At 41.7% G+C, this 26,120-nt stretch overlaps 1 protein-coding gene across 1 annotated transcript in view; it reads left to right on the top strand.

The window, feature by feature from the left end:
- LOC126418616 (BRCA1-associated protein) overlaps positions 1 to 26,120 on the top strand; it is a 132,306-nt gene that overhangs the window by 34,981 nt on the left and 71,205 nt on the right. Inside the window, exon 3 of the mRNA XM_050085456.1 lies at positions 16,764 to 16,896. Within this exon, the coding sequence (XP_049941413.1) occupies positions 16,764 to 16,896 (133 nt within the window). The remainder of the gene's footprint in view (positions 1 to 16,763; positions 16,897 to 26,120) is intronic.

Here is a 26,120-nt window from a genome sequence, read left to right as displayed (position 1 = left end):
CAGATGTTAAGTCCCATAGTGCTCAGAGCCATTTGAACCATTTGTTGTCGGGAAGCATGTTCATTTTCCAGTGTAGTGGAAAACCTTTATAATTTTTCCTCTTCTTCTACACAGCACTGGGATAAACTTCTTTCTTTCGTGCAATCAGGAAGCAAAACGGTAAAAAGTTTATCAAAAACACATTGGTCAGCAAGAGAAGAAGCGTGAATAAGTCTAAATGAGAACTGGAAGGGCAATGTCAAATGCCCTCACACATATTGCCAATAATACGTTTGAAAAACCTCTTGTGTGAAATGAGGCTTCAGCTCTATTGAATCAACTCATCAGACTAGAAACAGTATTCATGATGACAGTTTGGAAGGACACACTCCAGGGATTTAATAGTGAAAATATGGAATTGCAAAGTGTAAATATTGATACTAAAATCGTGCATGAATTATATGAATCACATGTAGGATTTATTGCATCTATTCGTGGCATGTTCGACTATTATGAAAATAAATCCCTGGAGATTGTGACAGATATAGACTATGAATGCACCTATAAAAGATAACGAAAACGCAAACTCCACGATGATGAAGAAGTTTTTCTGACTGGAAGGGAGAAATTTAGAGTCGAAACATTTCTCCCAGTACTCGACAACTTGTACGCCGAATTGGTGAGGAGGAAGGAAAGCTATAGAACACTGTTGGACTCCTTCACAGTTTTCATTAATCTTAAGAATAGTTCGCTTGACGATATTGCTAAACGTGCAGCAAAACTCCAAGCGTCATATGACACAGATTCAGAGCCTTCCTTCCCTAGTGAATGTGTACATCTCGCGGAACTTTTGAAATCATCTGAGATTAGTGATATACCAGTTGAAATGAGTAAATTTTTATGAAAAGAGAGTTTTACAGTCCGTGTTTCCGAATGTTGACATTCTATCTATACCTGGATCCCGCTCCAGCTGCTGCTGGCTCTGGATGCTGACGAGTCCTCTCCATTCGGCTCGGTCCTCCCAACACTTTTCTTCCTCCACTTGCTGCCAGGTCACACCTGTCCTTTCTTTCCACAGATACTCTCACTCCCGTTTTCCACCGTGTTCTTGGGTGTCCTCTAGGTCTTTTTCCATCCATCTTTTGTTCTTCCATAATTTTGGGGAGTCTCTGCCCACACATCCTCTTAACATGCCTGTACCATCTTAATCTCTTTTTTTCAAATTCTTCTCTCATACTAGCTTGTTTAAGGTCCTTTCTAATATCTACACTCCTTACTCTTTACATTCTTTTTTTCCCTTAACTGCTCAGAGAAATTTCATTTCCCCTGCTTGCAGTCTGTTCCAGTCCCTTTCTGTCGTTGTCCATGTTTCTCCTCCATAGCCGGCCAAAGTGGCCGTGCGGTTCTAGGCGCTGCAGTCTGGAACTGCGAGACCGCTACGGTCGCAGGTTCGAATCCTGCCTCGGGCATGGATGTGTGTGTTGTCCTTAGGTTAGTTAGGTTTAAGTAGTTCTAAGTTCTAGGGGACTAATGACCTCAGAAGTTGAGTCCCATAGTGCTCAGAGCCATTTGAACCATTTGAACAATCTCCTCCATAGGTGATAATAGGGAAGTAGTAACTCTTGTATATAAGGAGTTTTTCTTTTTCTGAAACTTCCTTATTCCAAATCAGGTGTTTTATTGTTTGGTAGAAATTAATTTCATTGGTTATTCTTCCATCACTAGATATTTCTCTCCCTAAATAAGTTAAACTGTCTACCACTTTGGGGGGTTCTCCATTCAAATTAATATTTCAGTTGACCCCTCTGTCTCTTCGAAATACCTTTACTTCACTCTCATCTTTATTTATTTTTAATCCATACCTTTTCATTAATTCCTTCCACGCATCAAGTTGTAACTGTACATCTACCTCTTATTGCCCCATATTACCATATCATCTGCAAAAATCATCTTTTTGTCTTTTTCTTTTACTATATCTTTAACTGCCATTTTCATTCCCTCCATCAGAACATTATAAAGTGCAGGAGATAGAATACATCTTTGTTTAAGTCCTTGTCTTATTTCGAAGTATTCAGAGTTCCCCAATTGTGTTCTAATTCTACAACTGTGTCCTCTGTACATTTTCTTTATTACATTAATGTATCCATCCTCCATATCTATCTTCTTCATTTCTTCCCAGAGTCTTTCCCTGTTAACTGAGTCATATGCCTTTTCTGTGTCTATAAAAACCATTATTACCCTTTTGCTATAATCCCAACTTTTTTCCATCAGTTGACGGATAGAAAATATCAGGTCGAACGTGCTTCTTCTTTTCCTAAACCCATGCTGTTCTTCACTCAGCTCCTTTTCTGTCTTTTCACTTATTCGATTTAGTAAAAATTTTTCAAAACTCTTGGCTGGAAGACTCATAAGGGTTATTCCTCTGTAGTTTTTACAAAGTCTTATATTGCCTTTTTTGAGATGGGAACAATGTCTGCTCTTCTCCAATCGTCAGGTATTGTACTATTTCCCCACACGATAGTACACTTTCAGCCACTGCATTCCCACTTGACCTACTACTCTTATCATGTCCACTGATACTTCATCAGGTCCTGGGGCTTTCCCCCATTCATCTTCTTCACAGTTATTTCCATTTCTTCCCGTGTAATTTGTCCTAATTCTGCTTCCCAACTTCTATCAATTTCCCCATTATTTGTTGTTTCCTCGTGTACTTGCTCCTCAGCGTTTAACAGTTTCTTAAAATGTTCTCTCCCATGATCTTTTATATTCCCTGCATCTTCAATCACAGTACCATCCTCTGTCTCCATCTTTACTGGTACTTCATAAGCCTTCCTTTTATTTTTCATCATTTTATAAAACATTTTCTTACCACTATTTCTTTGCACTTCTTGTTTCCTCTATATGCCTCTTATGGTCCTCGTCATTTTTAGTTTTCCACCACTTTCTCCATGCTCCATTTTTTTCTTCTAACTGCTTGGATTGTGGTATCATCCCACCAACTCCAATGTTGACATTGTTCTTAGAATATTTCTATGTATGGCACTTGTTCTTGAGCCGGCCGGAGTGGCCGGGCGGTTCTAGGCGCTACAGTCTGGAACCGCGTTACCGCTACGGTCGCAGGTTCGAATCCTGCCTTGGGCATGGATGTGTGTGATGTCCTTAGGTTAGTTAGGTTTAAGTAGTTCTACGTTCTAGGGGACTGTTGTCCTCAGAAGTTAAGTCCCATAGTGCTCAGAGCCATTTGAACCATTTGAACGTATTCTTGACGTCTTATCGGAGAGTACGCTCAGATGGAAAAAAAGTTTTAATAAATAACATAGTTAAGTTCTGTTGATAAATCCTAAAAGTTTTGCTAATACCGTTAAAAAGAGCTATGATGAGAACAGTAGCTGCAATACAAAACTGTTCAACCGTTACATGGGTTAAAGGTATCGTGTATACTTATTATTCACCATCTAGATACACAGACCCTAATGCTTTACAAAAGTCTTTTAGATTATAAAACAAATTTCATTTTTCCACACTAGGCTGTAAAATTATGTAACAGGAAATCAAGTTCTGTGTTTGTCCGTCTGTATTTAGTTATTAGTTCGTGCACCGAAATCTCTACTTCATTTTCATTTCTTACGTTTTCCTATAGATTCACGTATTAATACCGAACGTGTTTTTTTATTTTATTTTTTTTATCTGCTACACATTCAAGTTATTAGATCGTAAAACGACAGTTTAATTTTAATTTTGAACACATTTCTGTAAAAGTACGGATTAATTTCTAATGTATGACACGTTCGCTTCAATTTTTAAATCGTAACACAACTTTTTCAATTACAACGGTTTCATGTAAAAGAATATATTAAAAGTGAATGTATAAGAAAAATCCATTGTCTCCTACATGCTCTGCTGAATTTTTAGGGCATAAAAGAAAAGTTATTTTCCTTGTGTTCGTTTCCGTTGTCTTTCGAAGGAAGAATGTGTTAACACAATGTAGTTCTAAGTTTGTTTTATCCGCTACCATTCACCAAGTACAGTTCAGGAACCATATCACATTTTGATTGAGCGTGACTAGACCGCTGATGCGTCCTTCGGAACAACGAACAGCGGGGTACGGAAACAGCTCACAGCGTTCCCACCCAAAACGGCAATTGTGAAGTGATCGGGTAATAGTTATTATTTAAAACATATTTTTTTTTGAGGGAGGGGGGGGGGGGGGGGCATATAATATGATGTGCCTAGGGGTGCAAACTTTTTAAATCTGCTGGGTGCGAAAATATTTTTTTTCCTCTTCGTGTTTGCAACACATTCTGAGACTTTGTTAATCGTCAAAGTTAAGCATGTTTCTGAAATATTCGTTGTAATTTACACGTAAGAGCATGCTTTTTCAGCATCGAGTATCTCCGATATCTCCATATGTTTAAGAAATGAAAGATGAAATTACTGTGCGTGAAACAACTGACATTGACATTTATACAACTTCGTGTCACAAATAATTCACCTTTTTTTTTTTTTTTTTTTTTTTTTTTTTTTTTTTTTTTTCGGAATACGTAGCGATTTAGGAGAGCGTGGTCAGACAGGAAACTAAAAGCACAACGGAAATTAATGCGAATGAAACTAGTAGCAATCGTCTTTAGCTTGTCACAAGTATTTATCTGCGATCGAATCCTCAACAACAGTAGACAGAGATGAAAAGTTTCCCTCCACAATATTTTCAGACTGTACCGCCATAGTGAAGGCAGCAGAGGATCAAACAGGTAAAAAGATGAGGGCTAGTAGAAACCCATGGGTAACAGAAGAAATGTTGAATTTAATTGATGAAAGGAGGAAATATAAAAATGCAGTAAATGAAGCAGGCAAAAAGGAATACAAACGTCTCGAAAATGATATCGACAGGAAGTGCAAAATGGCTAAGCAGGGATGGCTAGAGGACAAAGGTAAGGATGTAGAGGCTTATCTCACTAGGGGTAAGATAGATACTGCCTACAGGAAAATTAAAGAGACCTTTGGAGAAAAGAGAATCACTTGTATGAATATTAAGAGCTTTGATGGAAACCCAGTTCTAAGCAAAGAAGGGAAAGCAGAAAGGTGGAAGGAGTATATAGAGGGTCTATACAAGGACGATGTACTTGAGGACAATATTATGGAAATGGAAGAGGATGTAGATGAAGATGAAATGGGAGATATGATACTGCGTGAAGAGTTTGAAAGAGCACTGAAAGACCTGAGTCGAAACAAGGCCCCCAGAGTAGACAACATTCCATTAGAACTACTGACAGCCTTGGGAGAGCCAGTCCTGACAAAACTCTACCATCTGGTGAGCAAGACGTATGAGACAGGCGAAATACCCTCAGACTTCGAGAAGAATATAATAATTCCAATCCCAGAGAAAGCAGGTGTTGACAGATGTGAAAATTACCAAACTATCAGTTTAATAAGTCAAACTGCAAAATGCTAACGCGAATTCTTTACAGACGAATGGAAAAACTGATAGAAGCCGACCTCGGGGAAGATCAGTTTGGATTCCGTAGAAATGTTGGAACACTTGAGGCAATACTGACCCTACGACTTATCTTAGAAAACAGATTAAGGAAAGGCAAACCTACGTTTCTAGCATTTGTAGACTTAGAGAAAGCTTTTGACAATGTTGATTGGAATACTCTCTTTCAAATTCTGTTGGTGGCATGGGTAAAATAGAGGGAGCGAAAGGCTATTTACAATTTGTACAGAAAGCAGATGGCAGTATGAGTCGAGGGGTATGAAAGGGAAGCAGTGGTTGGGAAGGGAGTCTATCCCCGATGTTATTCAATCTGCATATTGAGCAAGCAATAAAGGAAATAAAAGAAAAGTTCGGTGTAGGTATTAAAATCCATGGAGAAGAAATGAAAGCTTTGAGGTTTGCCGATGATATTGTAATTCTGTCAGAGACAGCAAAGGACTTGAGCAGTTGAACGGAATGGACAGTGCCTTGAAAGGAGGGTATAAGATTAACATCAACAAAAGCAAAATGAGGATAATGGAATGTAGTCGAATTAAGTCGGGAGATGCTGAGTGAATTGGATTAGGAAATGAGATACTTAAAGTAGTAAAGGAGTTTTGCTATATTGGAGAGCAAAATAACTGATGATGGTTGAAGTAGAGAGGATATAAAATGTAGACTGGCAATGGCAAGGAAAGCGTTTCTGAAGAAGAAAAATTTGTTAACATCGAGTATAGATTTAAATGTCAGGAAGTCGTTTCTGAGAGTATTTGTATGGAGTGAAGTGTGGACGGTAAATAGTTTAGACAAGAAGAGAATAGAAGCTTTCGAAATGTGGTGCTACAGAAGAATGCTGAAGATTAGATGGGTAGATCATATAACTAATGAGGACGTATTGAATAGAATTGGGGAGAAGAGGAGCTTGTGGCACAATTTGACTAGAAGAAGGGATCGGTTTGTAGGACATATTCTGAGACATCGAGGTATCACCAATTTAGTATTGGAGGGCAGGGTGGAGGGTAAAAATCGTAGAGGGAGACCAAGAGATGAATACACTAAGCAGATTCAGAAGGATGTAGGCTGCAGTAGGTACTGGGAGATGAAGAAGCTTGCACAGGATAGAGTAGCATGGAGTGCTGCATCAAACCAGTCTTAGGACTGAAGACCACAACAACAACAACAACAACCACAACAGCCACCATATATAAAACATTTTGACTCATCAGATGCATATTATAAACTACAACAAACTTCGGTAACTGCGCTCTCAAAAAGGCGATTTTTTAAATTTTGTTTTTATGTACCAAATCATTGAGCTCTCTTAAAGAATTTTTCGGTTTCGTGGAGATGTGTTCCGTCTATGCAACTAATTGAAGGCAGTTTATTCCCATGTGCATTTCGCTTATTTTATATGTGAATCATCATCACGAATAAAGGAAGCGAAACGTGTATGGCAATAAACAAACTGCCGTCAATTAGTTGCATAGACGTACCTCCATGAATTCTGAAACAACTAAGGAACGACGGAAAACAGAAAAAAGTACAAATGTTTCGGGTGTTTCTGTAGATGTATTTGTACAAGGTCGTACTACACTCAATTCCCAACTCATATTGCGAAACGTAAAATCCAAAACAAGACTTTGATGTGAATGAGAATAAAATTGCGTAATGTGATGTTTACAATAGTTTCCAGAACACAGTCAGTATTGTATTGTTATCATGCATTCATGGAAGCCCAGGGTCAATGAAATTTGAACACTATTACGTACTCTATTCACACGTTTCGGCACTGTGAAGAATGGCTTGTTTGTGTCGGCTGCTAGCCGCTTCGATTGACATCGTGCCGCTGTGGCATTGCAGTGTGCATGCATGGATCTGAGGCAGATTGCTTTTCATTGGTTGGTGCAAGAACTGACAACAGTGTTTCGGGTTTCCTAGAACCCTTCGGCATCGCTTTCGAAATGCTTACTCAACGATGTTGGGTCTGTTTCGAAAACAAGACCATCCGGTGAGCTTGCATACCAAAACAATCGGCAAAATGGCAGAAAGATATAGAATAGGGCTCCAGGCCACCTGTGAAAGCAGCTGTGTCATATACCGCCTCTGCTGCATTCATTGCACAGCTTTTTATATATAGGCTACATGACTACCAACTAGCTGTCCACCAGGATGAATGACCACCGCCAAACTGTGGCCAAGAGCAAAGTAGACCATACTCTGGCACAACATGCAGCTGAACATAACACACTTGATTTCAATGGCTGCTTCACTACCTGAGCCCTCTGGATCCTCCCTTCCACCACCAGCTTTTCTGAACTGCTCAAATGGGAGCTATCCTTACAGCACACACTCCGCTCCTGAAATTATCACAGCCACAACCTACAGTAACATACTGTTCCCACATCCTCCACTCTACAGTTTCCATCCTGTGTGTCCTATCACTTCCTCCCCATTCTCGTCTCCCACCCCCAGCTAACACACTCTTCCACCTTTCCCGCTTCTCTCTTTTTCATTCTATTGTTCCAACCTCTTTGCCACACAACCTACTGACAATGTGCCTGTTGACAGTACAGTTCCTACACACTCCACCAGACAGTGCTCCTCTCTGCCCCCTCCCATACATTGTTATTCCTCCCCCTTTCCCACCCCCTCCAGTTTGATGCATCCACTTGATAGTTGCCTTCTGCTTGGAGCTGCCGCAGCTGGCGGTCCTGTGTGTGTGAGGTGTGCTTGCTTGTGTGAATGATTGGTGCGTGTTTCTCTTTCTTGTCCTGACGAAGGCTGTGGTCAAAAGCTCATGTGTAAGTGTCTTGTAATTGTGTCTGCTGCAGCTTAATATGTCATCTTTACGGTAAGAAGCAATCTATCTTTTCCTAAATGGTTGACATATATTTTATCAGAAATTTCCAGATAGACTACGAATATGTATCTGGAGGTCATAAACTACATCTACATCTACGAAAATACTCTATAACCTACGATATGGTGCATGATAGAGGGTACCATGTACTACTACTGGTCATTTCCTTTCCTGTTCCACTCATGAATAGAGCAAGGCAAAACTGACTGTCTGAAAGCCTCTACAAGAGCCCTAATTGCTTGCATCTTACTTTCGTGGACCTTATATGAATTGATGTTGGCAAAAGTAAAATCGTTCTGCAGTTTGCCTCAAATGCCAGTCTCTAAATTTCCTCAATAGGGCCTTGCAAAAAGAGCATCGTCTTCCCTCCAGGGATTCCAATTTGAGATCACAAAGTGTTGTATTCTCCAACAGTTTATTGAACATAACTTCTTCTACAATACAATAGCTGTCTGTACAATAGATGTAGACATCCGTCGATCTAGCTGGAGATGTGGTTCCTCTCGGTCGGCTGGTACTTCCATCGGCGGTGCAGTACAGCGGCTTTGGTGATATCTTCTCGGAGACTCTGCTATAGTGGTTACCATTAGCAGCGGACGAAGACTGGTCTGCCTTCGACCGGCCGGGCCTATATAGTGAGCTGGAGCCAATAAAAACCTGGCGTAGGAATCCGTGGCCGGATATGTCACGGCGACCTCTGCAAGGAAAGGTTCCTATTAATCGACTGGAATCTTCGGCGTGTTCACCTGATGTCTTCACGTGTTTAGCTGTTGGTTTGTTTCCCTCATAGCGTGGCTGTTATGCGGTACTGCCTGCCATTTAGGGGAACCCGATGGCAGACAGTACACAAAGCATCTCTGTAATACTTGCAGGCTGATCTAACCTACCAATGACAAATATGGCAGCATGTCTCTGAATTGCTTCAAAGTCTTCCTTTAATCCAGTGCGATGAGGATCCCAAACACTCCAGTAGTACTCAAGAATGGGTTGCACTAGAATTCTATATGCTATCTCCTTTATAGGTGAGCTACACTTCCCAAAGCCTTTCAATAAGACTAAGTCGAGCATTTGTCTGCCCTACTATCAACCTGACGTGTTCATTTCATTTCATATTGTTTTGCAACTTGATGCCTAGATATTTAATCAGTGTGACTGTGTCAAGCAGCAGCCCCCAAAATCCTCATAATAAAATGAAGTTGAGCTTTTGGCTTCCCTACTACCAACCTGACATGTTCATTTGATTTTGTTTGTTCATTCCATTTCATGTCACTTTGCAGCTTTATGCCCAGATATTTCATCATTGTGACTGTGTTAAGCAGCATCCTACTAATTCTCTATTCGATCATCACAGGACTGTTTTTCCTACTCATCCGCATTAACTAACATTTTTCTGTGTTTAGAGCAAGCTGTCATTCATCACACCAACCAGAAATTCTGTCTTCATCGTCTTGTATGTTCCCTACAGTCACACAGTAATGACACCTTCCCTTAACCTACAGTGCCACCAGCAGACATGCATAAATTACTGGTCACCCAGTCTGGCAGTTCATTTATTCATAGAGAAAATGAGAGCAGCCCTATCACTCTTCCCTGTGGCACTCCTGATGATATCATTGTCTCTGATAAACACTTGGTATTGAGGAAAACATGCTGGGTTCTATTACAGTCTTCGGGTCACTCACATATCTGGGAACCTAAATTGTATGCTTGGAGCTGGAGACATAGGAATATGGACAACCTGGTGCCCTCCACCCATGGTTTGTTGGATATCAGGTGAGAAAAGGGCAAGCTGAGTTTTGCACAACTGATGCTTCCTAAATCCATGCTGATTTATGGACGAAACTTTCGTGTCTCAAGGAAATCTATTACATTTGAATTCCGTGTGCTCAAGAATTCTGCAGCTAACCAATATTAAGGATATTGGACTATAATTATGGAGGTCTGTTGTTTTACCTTTCTTAAATATAGGTGTCACCTGCATATTTTTCTATGCACTAGGAACTTTTCACTGGGCAAGAAATTCACAATAAATGCAAGCTAAGTATGGGCCCCCTGCCACAGAGTACTCACTGTAAAACTGAATTGGGATTCCATCTGGACCTGGGGACTTACTTGTTTTCAACTTTTTCAGTTGAGGTCTCTGTCGTGGATGCCTATTTCTATGTCCCCCATGCGGGAATCTATATGGCAGTCAAGTCCTCCCACTAGACAAAAATTCTGGCCTGTGAGGTTGGGAGAGCATAGATGCTTGCCACTGAAATTTCCATTCTAGACCGACAGATGGCAGGCAAGCAGGAGATTGGAACTTGTATCGTGTTAACCACGTGAACTCACCACATTTACAGTGATTTATTGGATGCCCAGACATTAGCATAGATATCTACACAGACAGATCATTGCATATGGATGGGCCTCTACTCTCAGTGTTCAGTCTTGCAGAGGTACCTTACCCAATTGCTAATGAGTTTTCTATTCCAGCAGTTCATAACTTATGCAACATGAACTCATTATGGACTCTGTTGAATGCCTTGGTGGCTCTGTAGTGACACAGTCCAGTTGCCCCCCCCCCCCCCCCCCCCTGTCAAATGTCTCAACTACACCCTGAGTCAAGCCTTTGATTCACAGGAGTGTTCATCCCTGAGGTCACGTGACACTGGACCTCGATCTAAGCTTAACATGAACATTTCTATCAGGTAGGATACAACTGCAAAGTCAGTCGTTTTGAAGAGGTCAGGAGACACATCATCCGGCCAAAAAGTCTTTCCAGTTCTGTTGTTTCTAAATGTTTTCATTATTTTCTTCTTATTCTGAAAATTCCAAGGCACATTTTCTGCTACATGCCCCCCCCCCCCTTGCCTCTCCCCCAGTAATTCTCCCATCATCTGGTTTATACCTTACAGCCTGCCGACTGTCTTCCTAAAAAGCAAACAGGTGACTAAAGGTGTCTGCATTCTCCTTTCAGATATGACTGGATCTGCCTTCCACCACACACACACCCCTTCCCTCTCTCAGAGAGTTGACATGCTGTCAGTTCCTTCATTTTTGTATCTTACATAATTGTAAAAACTCATGATCCTTTCCCTATGAGTTACTGGCCCTCCTACCGTGTCCAACATGAAATCATGCTGTTCTCCCTGTATTGCTGCCAGAAATTCGCTCTGTATTTCTCTTAAGTAAATCCAGTTCCCAACTGCATTTTTGACCTTAATGTGTGCTGTCCTTCATTTTATTTTAACCTTTATATATTTTTTTTATTACACTGGCTCTGTGCTCTTCTTATTTTTTCATTATCCACCATACCCATCCCCTCTCAATCAGTTCCTTAAACGTAGTGCACTGGTTATTTGTCAGCATCCCAGTTTGTACCCACTCCCCATAGTTTCTGTTATAAAGGTGAGTAGTTCCACTACCTATTTTAAATTATAGTAGGAATATCATTTCTCTTCAGCTGGTGGCGGACCTTTACCGGCCCTCCCATTTTGTATTATAACTGACTTGTGGTGGCTAATGCTCTCCAGTACTTGTGTAATACAGGTCATATGGTCCCACCAGAAGGTATTCACGATTTTTTGCTCTCTTTGTGGCTCCTTGCTTAAAACCTGTATCCCATACCGGTATGTTTGCCACTTGTTGATTTTTGGTGTATTCTACAAACATAGCTGAACTAAAGAGCTTCATTAATTCTAACAAACATAACTGAACTAAAGTGATTCATTAATTCTAGGTAATGTGCGTTTCTAATTAAGGATATGATCTGTATGAAGTGCCAAAAACTTAACTATTTATACTTCTTTTATTTCAAAGCTTTTGGAGTTTTGTAAGAAGTACTGAGCTCCGTGAGAAGTTTTTGTTAAAATTCAATGATAATCCATTTGCCTTGAACCATCTGATATTTTTGAAAGTTGCATTACCTATGTTTTCAGTAAGAGAACTGTTACTTTTCATTATTTGCATATTTGTATCTGCAAAAAGTACAATATTTGCACCTCCGGGGAAACTGCGATGTGGAAGCTCATTTATCTGTGTCAGAAACAACAGAGAATCCCAAATCAAACCGTGTGGTACACTATGTTTGATTGTGGCAAATTCTGGGTGCTCATCGTAATGTGATTTATGTGGAACTGATACATGTTGCTTTCTGCCATTCACATAAGATAAAAACCAAAGCCTGCTGTGCCTACTATTCTACAATATTTTAACTTTCTCATTAGGATATCATAAAAGTATTCCCAGTGGTAATAATTTATGATTGTATTTACACAACCTAGGGCTTAGGGGTGTTTCATCTGCTTCCACTGCTTGATATTTTTTGGAAAGTAGTTTCCCAAGTAGCCTATTACTATGTTAAAGCATACATTATATTTTTTCATTCATTGATTGTGTTATATCATCAGTCAAGGTAAATGTAGCCTGTCCATTTGACAGTCCTTTTTGAAATCCAGACTATTTGCCCCTGAGTATATCTTCCTATACTGCGTGTGTTAAAAGTCTGTTGTACATGATCAAAATTTTTTTTTGATAGTGGCAGTAGTGAAATGATTCAGTTATTCTTTAATAAATTTTTTTAGTGGTCTGACAAAGCATGTTTAAAACTCTCTGGGAAAAGATTCATTATTCAATATATTACTAAATTTAACTAAGCATGTTACTTATTTACTACTGATACCACACTAACCACCTGAATGGTTATTTGTAAGAGAATTGATAACACTGGAAAACTTCTGTCGGAGGTGCAGAATGAATTCGAATTTTACCAAACACCTTCTCAGTGATTTTGTTAATAACTGTGAACTATCTACCTAAATTATCTGCTACTGACCAAAACAGTTATTAAAAGTGTCTGCAATTTTGGAGACATCTTTGATCACTTCATTTCCTATCTTTAAAGAAATTACTTCATTTACTGGGTTCGTTTTTCATGCCTCATTCTTTGATATGTTCCAAATACTTGTAGCTGGAGGAAATGAACATGTGTCATGAAAATATGTACAGCTTGATGCTCAGATTACTGTACTTACAATTTGCAGTACTGTTTGCAAAGTGATTCAATGCTGGCATCATCGATGTGCCTTGAAACTAAGTAGAGATATCTCTTAGTTGTGCATGGTGTTTTGATTCTATTTACAACATAGGGCTTAGGGGCATTTCATCTGCTCTTTTTTTTTTTGGAAAGCAGTTTCCCAAGTAGCCTATTACTATGTTAAAGAATACATTATATTTTTCATTCACTTTGGGGGTGTTCTGTACATCTTCCCAATCAGTATTATCCAAATTCTTCTGGAGTTCCTTTTTCATTTACCCTGGTGCACTGAAACATTGTGATAACTGCCCACCACAATGCTGAATGCCACCTGGTGGTATCGTGGTCACAAGACGTGATACGGAAAGTGTGTAAGTGGGGGAGACATGAATGGAGAATCGTTCTAGCATTAATACAGGTCATAGATGGGAAAATCCACCGACGCAAGTGGCTTTAACAGAGGGCAGATTGTTGTTGCCAAGCACCTGGGAAAGAGTATCTCGGAAACAGCAAAGCCAGTTGATTGTATATATGTTACTGTTGTGAGAAACTATGAATGATGGTGAAACCACGAATAGGTAACAAGATGTTGAGTGTCCACAATCTGTGACAGAACTGATGACAGAGTAGAGTTCTGGAGCAGGGACAAGTGTCTCAGAGCACACCATACAGCACAAAGTGTTAAACTTGGGCTGCACAGCAGACAATCCCTGCGTGCTCCCATGTTGATCCATCGACATCACCCTTTACAATTGTAGTGGGCACAGATTGGACCATAAATCATGAAAATGTGTCACATAGTCAGATGAATCATATATCTTACTACCCCAACCCAATAGTTGTGTCCGAATATGCGAACAGCTGCTGGAAACACGCATCATGCCCTGACACAGGCCACTGGGGTCAGTGTTATGCTAAGAAGACATTCAACTAGGCTTCCACGAGACCTGTGGTCATAATGAAAGGTACTGTGACAGCTGTAGATTATGTAAACATTATGCAGATGACATGCATCGGTTCATGCTTAATATTATCCCAAATGTCAGTGTCTTCTTTCAGCCAGATAACTATCTGTTTCACAAGGCCAGAATCATCCTACAGTGATTTGAAGAGGGCGATGGTAAACTTGTGTTGATTTTTGGTCACCAAATTTGCCTTCTCTTAATCCAATGGGACACACCTGATACATTATCGAGTGCCAGCTCCATGCCCACAGACCCCTGGCCAGTAATTACAGGAATTTGTGACACCTGGTGCTACATTCTTCTGGAAACTGTCCAAGAACTTGTCAAAACTATGGCACGCAGAATGCAGAATCGTTGCAGTATTGCTTTCCAAAAGTGGACCAACACATTAATAAGCAGTTGATTATAATGTGTGTTATCTTTGTAGTTTTCCAGTTGTTTTTATTTATGTAACACACTCTGACATTAAACGTCAGCAGTTGACCATCATTGTCTGAGAGAGAACTGTGGGAGCTACAGCCAATGTTGAAGAGCAAAATGCCCACCCACCATTAGAAATGCAAAATACTATTGTTTGTGTCACTAAAGAGGTGAAGCTTGTATCAAGCTCTTGACCAATCAATCACAGGTAAACTGTGTTACAGGCTAACAGGGAGATGATGAATGTTTGTATTTTAAGAACCAACAGTTTCATCTTATCAATCAAAACTAAGAAAAGAAATCAGAAATACCAAGAAAAAGGTCATAAAAGGAGTTAAGAAAATTGTGTAGTGCAAAAGGAGACTACAAGAAGTACTTGTTGATTGTCACATTGGACATATCATTAATTGTTATTTCCAAAATTTCTCTGTATCAAAATTGTTCAAGCTTGTTTAATAGTTTTCCCAATGTTTCACCAGCTCGAGTGGTTGGCATTGTCAAAGCTTGACTTTCTGTTGCTGGTGGTTGACTGTAGTTGAGATCAAGGCCAGAGAGTGTATGTACATGCTGCGCAGATGTCTGAGGACTTTTCTCTGGTCATTACTGCTTCAGTTTTTCCCTAGTTACTTGCAGTAGTCAGTCACTGCAGCACAAGAATCTAGGATCCATTTACCATGAGACTTTCTTCTTTCAGTTATAGGAAATAAGCTTCATGGTAAATAGATCCTAGATTTCCATGCTAAACAAATGAACATCGCAAGTAGCAAGGGGAGAACGACAGTAGTAATGACTAGGGAAAAGCCCTCAGACATTGGCACGATAGATACATATAATCTCTGGCTATGTGCTCGACTGCAGTCTACCAGTGGCAGTGGAGAGTGTACCGTTGACAATGCCAGCCACTTGTGCTGACAAAAAGTCAGGAAAATTGCTAAGAATATCACCCAAAGAACTTGAGATAGAAGCCTTTTGCATATTGTATGTGTCTTTCCTGATCAGCAGAGTATTTCTTCCCCAACTTCCAATGCCTTTGCCCCATTTCTCAATCACTCTCCTCACTTCTTTCACCCCTTGTGCTTTCTGAAAAAGCATGAAGTTACAAGAATGTTTGTTACTGGTTATTCTTTCTAGCTTGCTGATGTTGTGGTTCTTGATAAGTAAGTTGCAGTTGTTAAGCTTCATATTTAACCTTGTAGTAATTGATTTTCTTTGAATTACTTTCAGTCTCTTTAAACCCTTTCTCTTCATTGACACTGAAAAGTCATTGTTCCTATTTTTAAACTTCAGCAATTTATTTTATTTTTTACTTTTCTTAGAATGAATTTCTTCAAATGCATCTTCCACTATTGTCTTACGTGCTTCACTCACAGTACCCTAAAATACTCAATATCTTTCATATAAAAATACTGTAACTCTCTTGTGCACACCAAGTGTGGCTGGGCTGTCCACAACATGTGTATTCCAAGCTTGTATTAGATCAGAAGATATTGTGCTCCCTTGTAGGTACATCACTTTTAAAACTGATATGACAGTATTTTATGCCAGAAATCGTGTTCCAACAAATCACTCCCTAAAATATTCTGTAGGAGTGAACTGTTTTTTTGTGCTTCAAAAGTTGCACATCATCAGCTTATTCTGATACATAAAGAAACAATTTACCTATATTGTTTACAACGACGTGCTATTATCTACATTAATAGGTAGAGTAAAAAGTATATGATAGACATGTAGAAAATAATGACGGTACTTTTAAATATTCAGCAATAATCAGTTCTTGTTTTACATCTGCCTGCCAGTCATCAAAGTGTCTGTAAAAGGTAAGTGGTTGTCTGACTTTTTTAAGTTATTTATGTCGTGTCATGTAGTACTTTCTGTTATCATGATAAATATCTTGCCTCTGTACAGTCTGTTCTTTGTTTATATATTAAGACCTAGCAATTTCTGAATACTTTTACATAATTTTCCCAACTTTCTCAAAAAATAAATAAATAAATAAATAGGTAAGTGATGCACTATTAGTGAACTGTAACATTTTACATCTGTTTACAGAAGACAGCAAATCTCGCCGGTCATGTGATTCAGAATCAGAGTCTGCATATAAGATCAGAAGTCAGATTCCATTTGTCTCTGGAAATCCTTTTGTAGAAGTTACGAAAGGAATTTTACACTTATATAAAGAGAAGTAAGTTTCTTTATTTTTTATTTTCAGTACATTATTGCAAACAGTAATCAGATATAGTATTTTATCCATCCTCCGCAAGTGTAGCTGTATACATCGGAATAATCAGAGCAGCCTATTGCATATAATAAATTTAATTACTTAACTGGTTTCAGATACTTAGTGCCCTTTTTCAGAATATAATACCTATCGCATTATTTGCGAGAATCAACAATAATGTGCATGCAGCAAAATGCTTTGGTCCTAAAAAATACGGGAGCAATAAATAATACAGTACTGTATTACTTATAGCTCCTGTGTTTTTTAGGACCACGTCATTTTGCTGTATGCCTCTTTATGTTGCCACTAGCAAATAATGCCATAGTTACAGTCTTCTGAAGAAGAGCACTAAGTCTCCGAAAGTGGTTAAGAAATTAAATTTCTTTTATGCAACTAGTTTGTTTATTATTTCAATGTAATAATCAAATACTGTAAACCAAGTTGACATTATGCCACATATGTTACTTTGTGTAGCTCACACTTTCTTCCAAACAAATTCCTCCTGACTGTCTACATTCTTTCCACCAGAAGTGCTAAAAGTGTTATAACCTTAATCACTAATAAATTGCGTGGATATACAAACATAGAAACAATAGCTGGTTACATGCTACCAATTCCGTATCAGTCATTCGACTGCCGTGCCATGACATGTGGCCGGCGCCGTTCGTAGCTAGGTGGCGCTCCCGCGCTCAGCCGAGTTGCAGAGCGCCTCTATCGCCGTTTGCGCGTACTGATGCGGTGGCACTCTTAAATGTCGTGGCACTGTCACAACACTTTTTCCCCCCTTGAAAAAAAAAAAAAAAAAAAAAAAAAAAAACACTCACTTCCTGAGAGACGGACAGCGCGGAGACATCCATGGCCTCTTGGGAGGCCCCGAGAAGATCCCGCGGAGAAACACGAGAGTACGGTCGAAAATGTCCAGGACGGAAGCCCGTGCGTGGAACGTGCCTCCTGGACGAGATGATAGGTGAAAACTCCGGAGCAGCACCCATAGGTGTCGTGGACCTGGGGGTGTGCTCCAGCGATATGGGTCCCGGAGAAGGCGGCGTCGCGACTGGGGCCGGTTCCGGCATACTCGGAAGCGGTAGCGACGTCGGCTGCAGCAACATGCACAGGAGATTGGCAGCAGCGACAGGACTGGCTTCTCGGGCTGGTGGAGGTGAAGGAAGGGGCGGTGGCACCAGCGTGGCCACCACTCGTAGGTGCATCTGGTCGTAATGGCGAACAACCATGCCGTCGTCCGTACGTATTTCACAAAGCCGGCGGCCGCGAAGAGCCTTGACCACCCCTGGAATCCATTTAGGGCGTGATCCATACCCTCGTGCCCACACGTCGGCGCCCACCAAGTATTTTCCCGCACGAGGGGACACAGTACAAGGCCTGACAGGGTGAAGCAGGTGCAGTAGAGTGCGCGGTTGGCGGCCATGCAAGAGTTCAGCAGGACTGCGATCACCCAGAGGCATGAAGCGATAAGAACTCAGAAAATGCAACAGAGCGTCATATGTGGAAAAATCACTAAGGAATTTTTTCATCTGGCTTTTGAAAGTGCGGACAAGGCGCTCAACCTCCCCATTCGATTGCGGATGGAAGGGCGGTGCTGTAACATGATGAATCCCGTGTCCAGTACAAAAATCACGGAAGGCCTGCGAAGAGAACTGAGGGTCATTGTCCGTGGCGATCGTGGATGGAAGACCTTCTAGCGCAAAGATTTTGGACAAAGCCAGCGTCGTCGCCGCAGTGGTGGGCGACGGACATCAAACAACAAACAGAAACTTCGAGAAGGCGTCAATCAACAGCAGCCAATAAGTGCCGAGGAAGGGGCCGGCATAGTCTGTGAAAACGAGACAAGTATAAGGCCCAACGTTGCAGGCGGTTAGCTGCCTTATCCAGAAGCGACGCCGATGGGCTGAACAGAGAGACCAGCGGCTTGAACAGAGAGACCAGCTGCTTGTGGTCGCTGATTAGGGGAAACTTAGAACCATACAAAAAAACGCTGAACTTTTTTAGAGCATAAATGATAGCGAGCGCCTCCTTTTCAATTTGAGAATAATGCCGTTGCGCATCGTTGAGGGTCTTGGAAGCATAGGCGATGGGTCGTTCCGACCCATCCTCATACCGATGGGCGAGAACAGCCCCTAGGCCATACTGGGACGCGTCAGTCGCTAGAACCAAGTGCTGACCCGGACGGAATGTGGCAAGACAAGGCGCCGACTGCAAATGAGCCTTCAGGCGGACAAAAGCCTGCTCACACTCGTCGAACCAACAGAAAGGAACGTTTTTGCGTAACAGCTGATGCAGAGGATGAGCTACTGCCGCCGCGGATGGAATGAATTTGTGATAATAAGCAATCTTGCCTAGAAACACCTGAAGTTCTTTTACTGTAGACGGCCGGGGTAGAGCGGTAATGGCCGCAACATGCTGACGTAGAGGACATATACCCTCACGGGACAAGTGGAAACCAAGGTACACGATGGAGGGTTGGAAGAACTGTGACTTGTCCAGATTGCACTTCAACCCAGCCGAATGCAGAACCCAAAACAGTGAAAGCAAATTGCGAAGGTGCTCCTCAGTGGAGGCCCCCGTGACAACAATGTCATCCAGATAGTTTATGCAGCTGGGAACGGAAGCCATGAGCTGTTCCAAAAACCGCTGAAAAATGGCCGGCGCGCTAGCGACGCCAAACGGTAACTGCTGGTACTGATACAACCCACAAGGAATGTTGATGACGAGAAATTCCTTGGAAGGCGCATCCAACGGCAACTGATGGTATGCCTCCGATAAGTCAAGTTTGTAAAAGAACTGGCCCCCAGCGAGCTTGGTAAATAACTCCTCAGGACGGGGAAGAGGATAAGTGTCAATGAGGCTCTGAGCATTGACAGTGGCTTTAAAATCACCACACAATCGCAGACTCCCGCTTGGTTTAGAAACCACCACGACTGGCGATGCCCATCGCTGTGGGTAACAGGAAGGAGAATCCCTGAAGCTGTTAACCTGTCTATCTCAGCCTTGACAGGTGCACGCAACGCCACCGGAATAGGGCGTGCCCGGAAAAACTTAGGGCGAGCTGTAGGTTTAAGAGTAATGTGGGCTTCAAAATCCTTGGCACAACCCAGACCAGCAGAGAACACGGACGAGAATTCAGAACACAATCCATCCAGCTGTTGATACGGAATAACCTCAGATATGAGGTGCACATCATCATCAATGGAGAACCCGAACAACTGGAAAGCATCATAACCGAACAGGTTTTCAGTGCCCGCATGATCCACCACATAAAACGTGAGGGGCCTAACAACAGACTTGTAGGCAGTGGAAGCATCAAACTGGCCAACGATAGGAATTTTTTGTTTATTATAAGTTCTCAGATTTCGCATAACTGGAGACAAGGGAGGGGAACCCAACTCCAAATATGTGCGAGAATTAATGAGAGTTACTGCAGAGCCAGTGTCCACTTGCATGCGAATGTCTTTATCCAGAACACGAACAGTAACAAACAACTTATTTGTTTGAGAAAGCACACAGTTAACATCCATGTCCGATGCCTCTTCCTCGTCGACAGGAACTTAAGGGGACTGACACACAGAAGCAATGTGGCCTTTTTTCCTACATGAATTACACGTGGCCCAACGTTTTGGACACGCGGCCCTGTCATGCTGTACGAAACAACGTGGACAAGAAGGAAGTGCGGAACGAACCTGCTTCTGTGGTTGCTGTTTTCGCTGCGAGCGTGGCTGCCCAACGCGACGTTGTTGACGCGAGTGAACCACCGCCACATCGTCGGTCCCCTGGGAAACAGGCAAATTGTCCGTGTCGAAAGTGGTCTGTATAGCGCCTACATCACACCACGCGTCTATTTGCTCACCAGCAGCGTGAGACACTGCAAAAGATTGAACGATGCTTAGAACTTCCGACAACGACGGGTTTGGCAGTTGTAAGGCACGTTGCCAAACTTCTTTATCAGGAGCAAGTCGTAGAATAGCATCCCTAACCATTGAATCAGCATAAGACTCATGCCCAAGCCCGTAAGATTGATGGGGCTGTTTACGACACTGGTAGAACGCCACGCGGGCGGCAACGACGTGGGTGTTTTTTCGGTAATAGTTAGACAATAAGTCACACATTTCTTGGAAGGACAGAGAGGCAGGTTCCCGCAGCGGGGCTAACTGAGATAGCAGCTGATAGAGCCGTGGGGAAATCCAAGATAGAAATAACGACTTACACATAGGAGCATCGACAATGCCGAAAGCCAAGAAGTGTTGCCGCAAACGCTTCTCATAATCCTCCCAGTCTTCAGCGGCCTCGTCGTAAGGAGGGAACGGGGGCGGAGAAGAGGAAGACAGACAATGAGTAAGCGACGTCGACAACGCCTGAATAGCAGCTGTCAGCTGTGTTTGCTGTTCAATGAGTGCTTGCATAAGCTGTTCCATGTCTGCCCCGACACGAACACGCAAATCCACAACGCAGGAACAAAAATATCCCATCCTCATCGCCAAAAAGTGTTATAACCTTTAATCACTAATAAATTGCGTGGATATACAAACGTAGAAACAATAGCTGGTTACATGGTACCGATTCCGTATCGGTCATTCAACTGCCGTGCCGTGACATGCGGCCGGCGCCATTCGTAGCTAGGTGGCGCTCCCGCGCTCAGCCGAGTTGCGGAGCGCCTCTATCGCCGTTTGCGCGTACTGACGTGGCGGCACTCTTAAATGTCGTGACACTGTCACAACAAAAACATCCAAAAGAAAGGCTGTATAGTTTTGTGTGTGTGTGTGTGTGTGTGTGTGTGTGTGTGTGTGTGTGTGTACATTATTCATTAGTCTGAAGCCCCTTGGTGAGACATATGAAAAACTGAAGGTTTTACCGGGGTGTCATCAGGTCTAATGTGAGTTTTCAGTTATATTTCTTGCAGTTTTTGTCTGAGAAAGGAATATAAAGTTGATACTGTAGGAATTAATATTAAAGTGCAACAGCAGTAATTTTGCAAAGAAATGTCAAAAGATATCCAGTTCAGTTTATCAACAATGTAGGAAAATACAGATTGCTACTTACCATAAAGAAGACATGTTAAGTTGCAGACAGGCACAATTAAAAGACAGTTACACGAAGATTTTGGCCACAGCCTTCATCGTAAAAGAGTGACACACTATTCCAGTCGGAGTTGCTGGCTTTGGCAGTTATGTGTGCACGAGGTGTGCTTGCTTGTGTATATGAATAGTGTGTGTGTGTGTGTGTGTGTGTGTGTGTGTGTGTGTGTGTTTTACTAATGAAGGTTGTCGCCAAAAGCTTTATGTAAGTGTCTTTTAATTGTGCCTGTGTGTAACTTAATGTTTCTTCTTTATGGTAAGTTGCAGTCTGTATTGTTGATATTCCTACCTGGAGTTTCCATTATTTCATTTCAGTTTATACTTTATTAAAAATATTGATTTTGTTGATTAGATAATATTATCAGAGAAGCTGCAGACATACAAGTCTCAGGGCTTCATTCCTACACCAGTTATACTGATTATTTGTGAGAAAGGATATTACAAGAGAGGAGTGACAAGAACATCTCTATAAATGCACCAGGTAAAAAGTATGATATTCAGTGCAATGCACTGATGAACAGATGGCATGAAAAACTGTGCACAAGTTGGTGGACAGAGAATATTTAGTTAAAAAGGAGTGGTATTTTCAAGTTTGCTGTCACAAGGTCCACTTTAGGTTTCCAATTTCATTGTTGTTACCATCGTACATTGTAAAAGCATATCTTGAGGTATTAGATTGCAGGGAGTTCTCCTTCAAAAATAAAATGCCAGGGAAAGATTGAACTGCATAATTTCTGGAGCAACACAGGTGACGGATAAGTCCAAAACAACCAAGAGCCAAAGCAGTTTTTGATGAAATGCTAAAGTCAGAAAGAGAGGGGACTTTCTTATATTCCTGAGTGGAAAGAAACTTAGGGCCAGTAATTTTTTAATGTAAGGTTTATAATAATAGTTCTAAATCACAATTAAAAAAATTATATTGGAGTTTTATTCTTTCGTTATCAAAAACTGGCATTCAGTATAGGTTAGCGTTAGGACATATATTGTTTAGCATCAAGTAACCTGAAAACAAGGATTTGAAACACTCATCCTGCACTGAGGAGTGACTTTGTGTCAATTTCTTGACTTGTTTTTTTATTAGTATGTGTACTTTAGGAAATTAGCACCAACATTATTGAGGAAACTTCCTGGCATATTGAAACTGTGCTGGAATGAGACTCGAAATCAGTACCTTTGCCTTTCGTGGGCAAATGCACTACCATTTGAGCTACCCAGGTGTGACTCGTGACCCATCTTCACAGTTTTAATTCTGCCAAAACTACCTTCCAAACTTCACAGAAGCACTCCTGCAGACCTGCAGGAAAGCTTCTATGAAGTTTGGAAGGTAGGAGATCAGGTACTGCAGAATTAAAGCTGTGAGGACAGGTCATGAGTTGTGCTTGGATAGCTCAGATAGTAGAGCACTTGCCCAAGAAAGGCAAAGGTCCCGTGTTCGAGTCTCAGTCTGGCACACAGTTTTAATCTCCCAGAAAGTTTAATATTGCCACACACTCCAATGTGAGTGAAAAGTTCATTCTGGAAACAACATTGGTGCTCATCTTTTGTATCCCTTCAGCATCAGTTAGAAACTTTTATTAAAGAAAATAAATGTCTTCCCTACCAAAGAGCACCTTTGCTAGTGGCTCAAAGTTGCACCGTTTACAATATTAGTTTCATGTTATGGTGAAACTACTTAATTTTTATGTTCACAGCAATGTGAAATCATAAGAGTAGGAAAGAAAATATGCTTGTATCATTATTATTATTATTAACAGTATTTGTAAAGGATAGACATTGAGACGCAGATAGGCACAACAAAAAGACTGCAGTACATTTTAAGCTTTTGGCCAAAAGGCCATCTTCCAAAATAGAAAATACACACACATATTCTCACAAATTATACATACATGACCACATTTCTGGCCACTGTGGCTGGACTGCAGACGGCAACTGCACCTGACAGGAGCTGCAGTCTTATGTAGGTTGTGGGGGTTAAGGATGAGGCGTTGAGTGGGGAGGGGGAAGATAGCCAGGCAGGGCTGGGGGAAGGTGTAGTGGTGCTTGAGGGAGTGTGCAGTGGTAGTGTAGCGCTTCTAGGTGTAGTCTCGTGTTTGGGAGGAGCAGAAAAATAGAGAAGGGGGGAAAAACTGTTGGGTGGAGCAGAAGGTTGTGTAGTGATGGAGTAGGAAAAGGGAAGGAGATAGGTAGGTCGAAGACAGGGACTGGCGAAGATTGAGGCCAGGGGGTTTACAGGAACTTAGGACGTATTGCAAGAAGAGTTTCCACCTGCGCAGTTGAGAAAAGCTGGTCTTAGTAGGAAGGATCCAGATGATGCAGGCCATAAAGCAGTCATTGAAATGAAGCACATTGTATTGGGCAGCATGTTCAGCAGCTGGGTTGTCCAACTGTCTCTTGGCCACAATTTGTCAGCAGTCAGTCATGCGGACAGACAGCTTGTTAGTTATCATGCACACGTAGGAAGCAACCCAGTGGTTCCACCATAGTTAGTAGATCACGTGCCTACTTTCACAGGTAGCCCTGCCTTTAATGGCTTAGGTGATGCCTGTGACCGGACTGGAGTAGGTGTTGGTGGTAGGATGTATGGGATGGGTCTTACATCTAGGTCTAATTGAAGATATATGAACCATGAGGCAAGGGGTTGGAGTAGGAATGGGCAAGAATATTACATAGGTTCATTGGGTAGTAGAATACCACTGTCAGAGTGGTGGGAAGGATAGTGGGTTGGATATTCCTCAGTTCGAGGCACAGCAAGAGATAGCTGAAACCCTGGTGGAGAATGTGGTTCAGCACTCATGACTTGGGTGGTGCAGAGTCATGGGTGGAATGCTCCTTTGTGGCCGGATGGTCGTGCTCTGGGAGAAAGTGGGGGAGTGAAAAGATAAGGCATAGTAAACCTGTTTCTATACGAGGCTGGGAGGGTAATTTAGAACTCTGAAAACCTCAATGAGACCCTTGGTGTATTTTAATAAGGATTGCTCCTCACTTAGAATGCAATGGCCATTGCTGGCTAGGTTATATGGGTTCTTGGTATGGAATGGGTAGTGGCTGTCAAAGTGGAGGTATTGCTGGTGGGTGGTAGGTTTGATATGAACCAACCTAAATCATCCTGCCAACCTTGTACAGACTGTAGTCAAGACGGTGTATAAGGATCCCTGATACGTCTACATCTACATCTACATCGATACTCCGCAAGCCACCCAACGGTGTGTGGCGGAGGGCACTTTACGTGCCACTGTCATTACCTCCCTTTCCTGTTCCAGTCGCGTATGGTTCACGGGAAGAACGACTGTCTGAAAGCCTCCGTGCGTGCTCTAATCTCTCTAATTTTACATTCGTGATCTCCTCGGGAGGTATAAGTAGGGGGAAGCAATATATTCGATACCTCATCCAGAAACGCACCCTCTCGAAACCTGGCGAGCAAGCTACACCGCGATGCAGAGCACCTCTCTTGCAGAGTCTGCCACCTGAGTTTATTAAACATCTCCGTAACGCTATCACGGTTACCAAATAACCCTGTGACGAAACGTGCCGCTCTTCTTTGGATCTTCTCTATCTCCTCCGTCAGACCGATCTGGTACGGATCCCACACTGCTGAGCAATACTCAAGTATAGGTCGAACGAGTGTTTTGTAAGCCACCTCCTTTGTTGATGGACTACATTTTCTAAGTACTCTCCCAATGAATCTCAACCTGGTACCCGCCTTACCAACAATTAATTTTATATGATCATTCCACTTCAAATCGTTCGGCACGCATACTCCCAGATATTTTACAGAAGTAACTGCTACCAGTGTTTGTTCCGCTATCATATAATCATACAATAAAGGATCCTTCTTTCTATTTATTCGCAATACATTACATTTGTCTATGTTAAGGGTCAGTTGCCACTCCCTGCACCAAGTGCCTATCCGCTGCAGATCTTCCTGCATTTCGCTACAATTTTCTAATGCTGCAACTTCTCTGTATACTACAGCATCATCCGCGAAAAGCCGCATGAAACTTCCGACACTATCTACTAGGTCATTTATATATATTGTGAAAAGCAATGGTCCCATAACACTCCCCTGTGGCACGCCAGAGGTTACTTTAACGTCTGTAGACG

This window comes from Schistocerca serialis, chromosome 9 (assembly GCF_023864345.2).
Source record: "Schistocerca serialis cubense isolate TAMUIC-IGC-003099 chromosome 9, iqSchSeri2.2, whole genome shotgun sequence".
Classification (NCBI taxonomy): domain Eukaryota; kingdom Metazoa; phylum Arthropoda; class Insecta; order Orthoptera; family Acrididae; genus Schistocerca; species Schistocerca serialis.
This window is presented reverse-complemented; position numbering and strand designations above follow the sequence as displayed.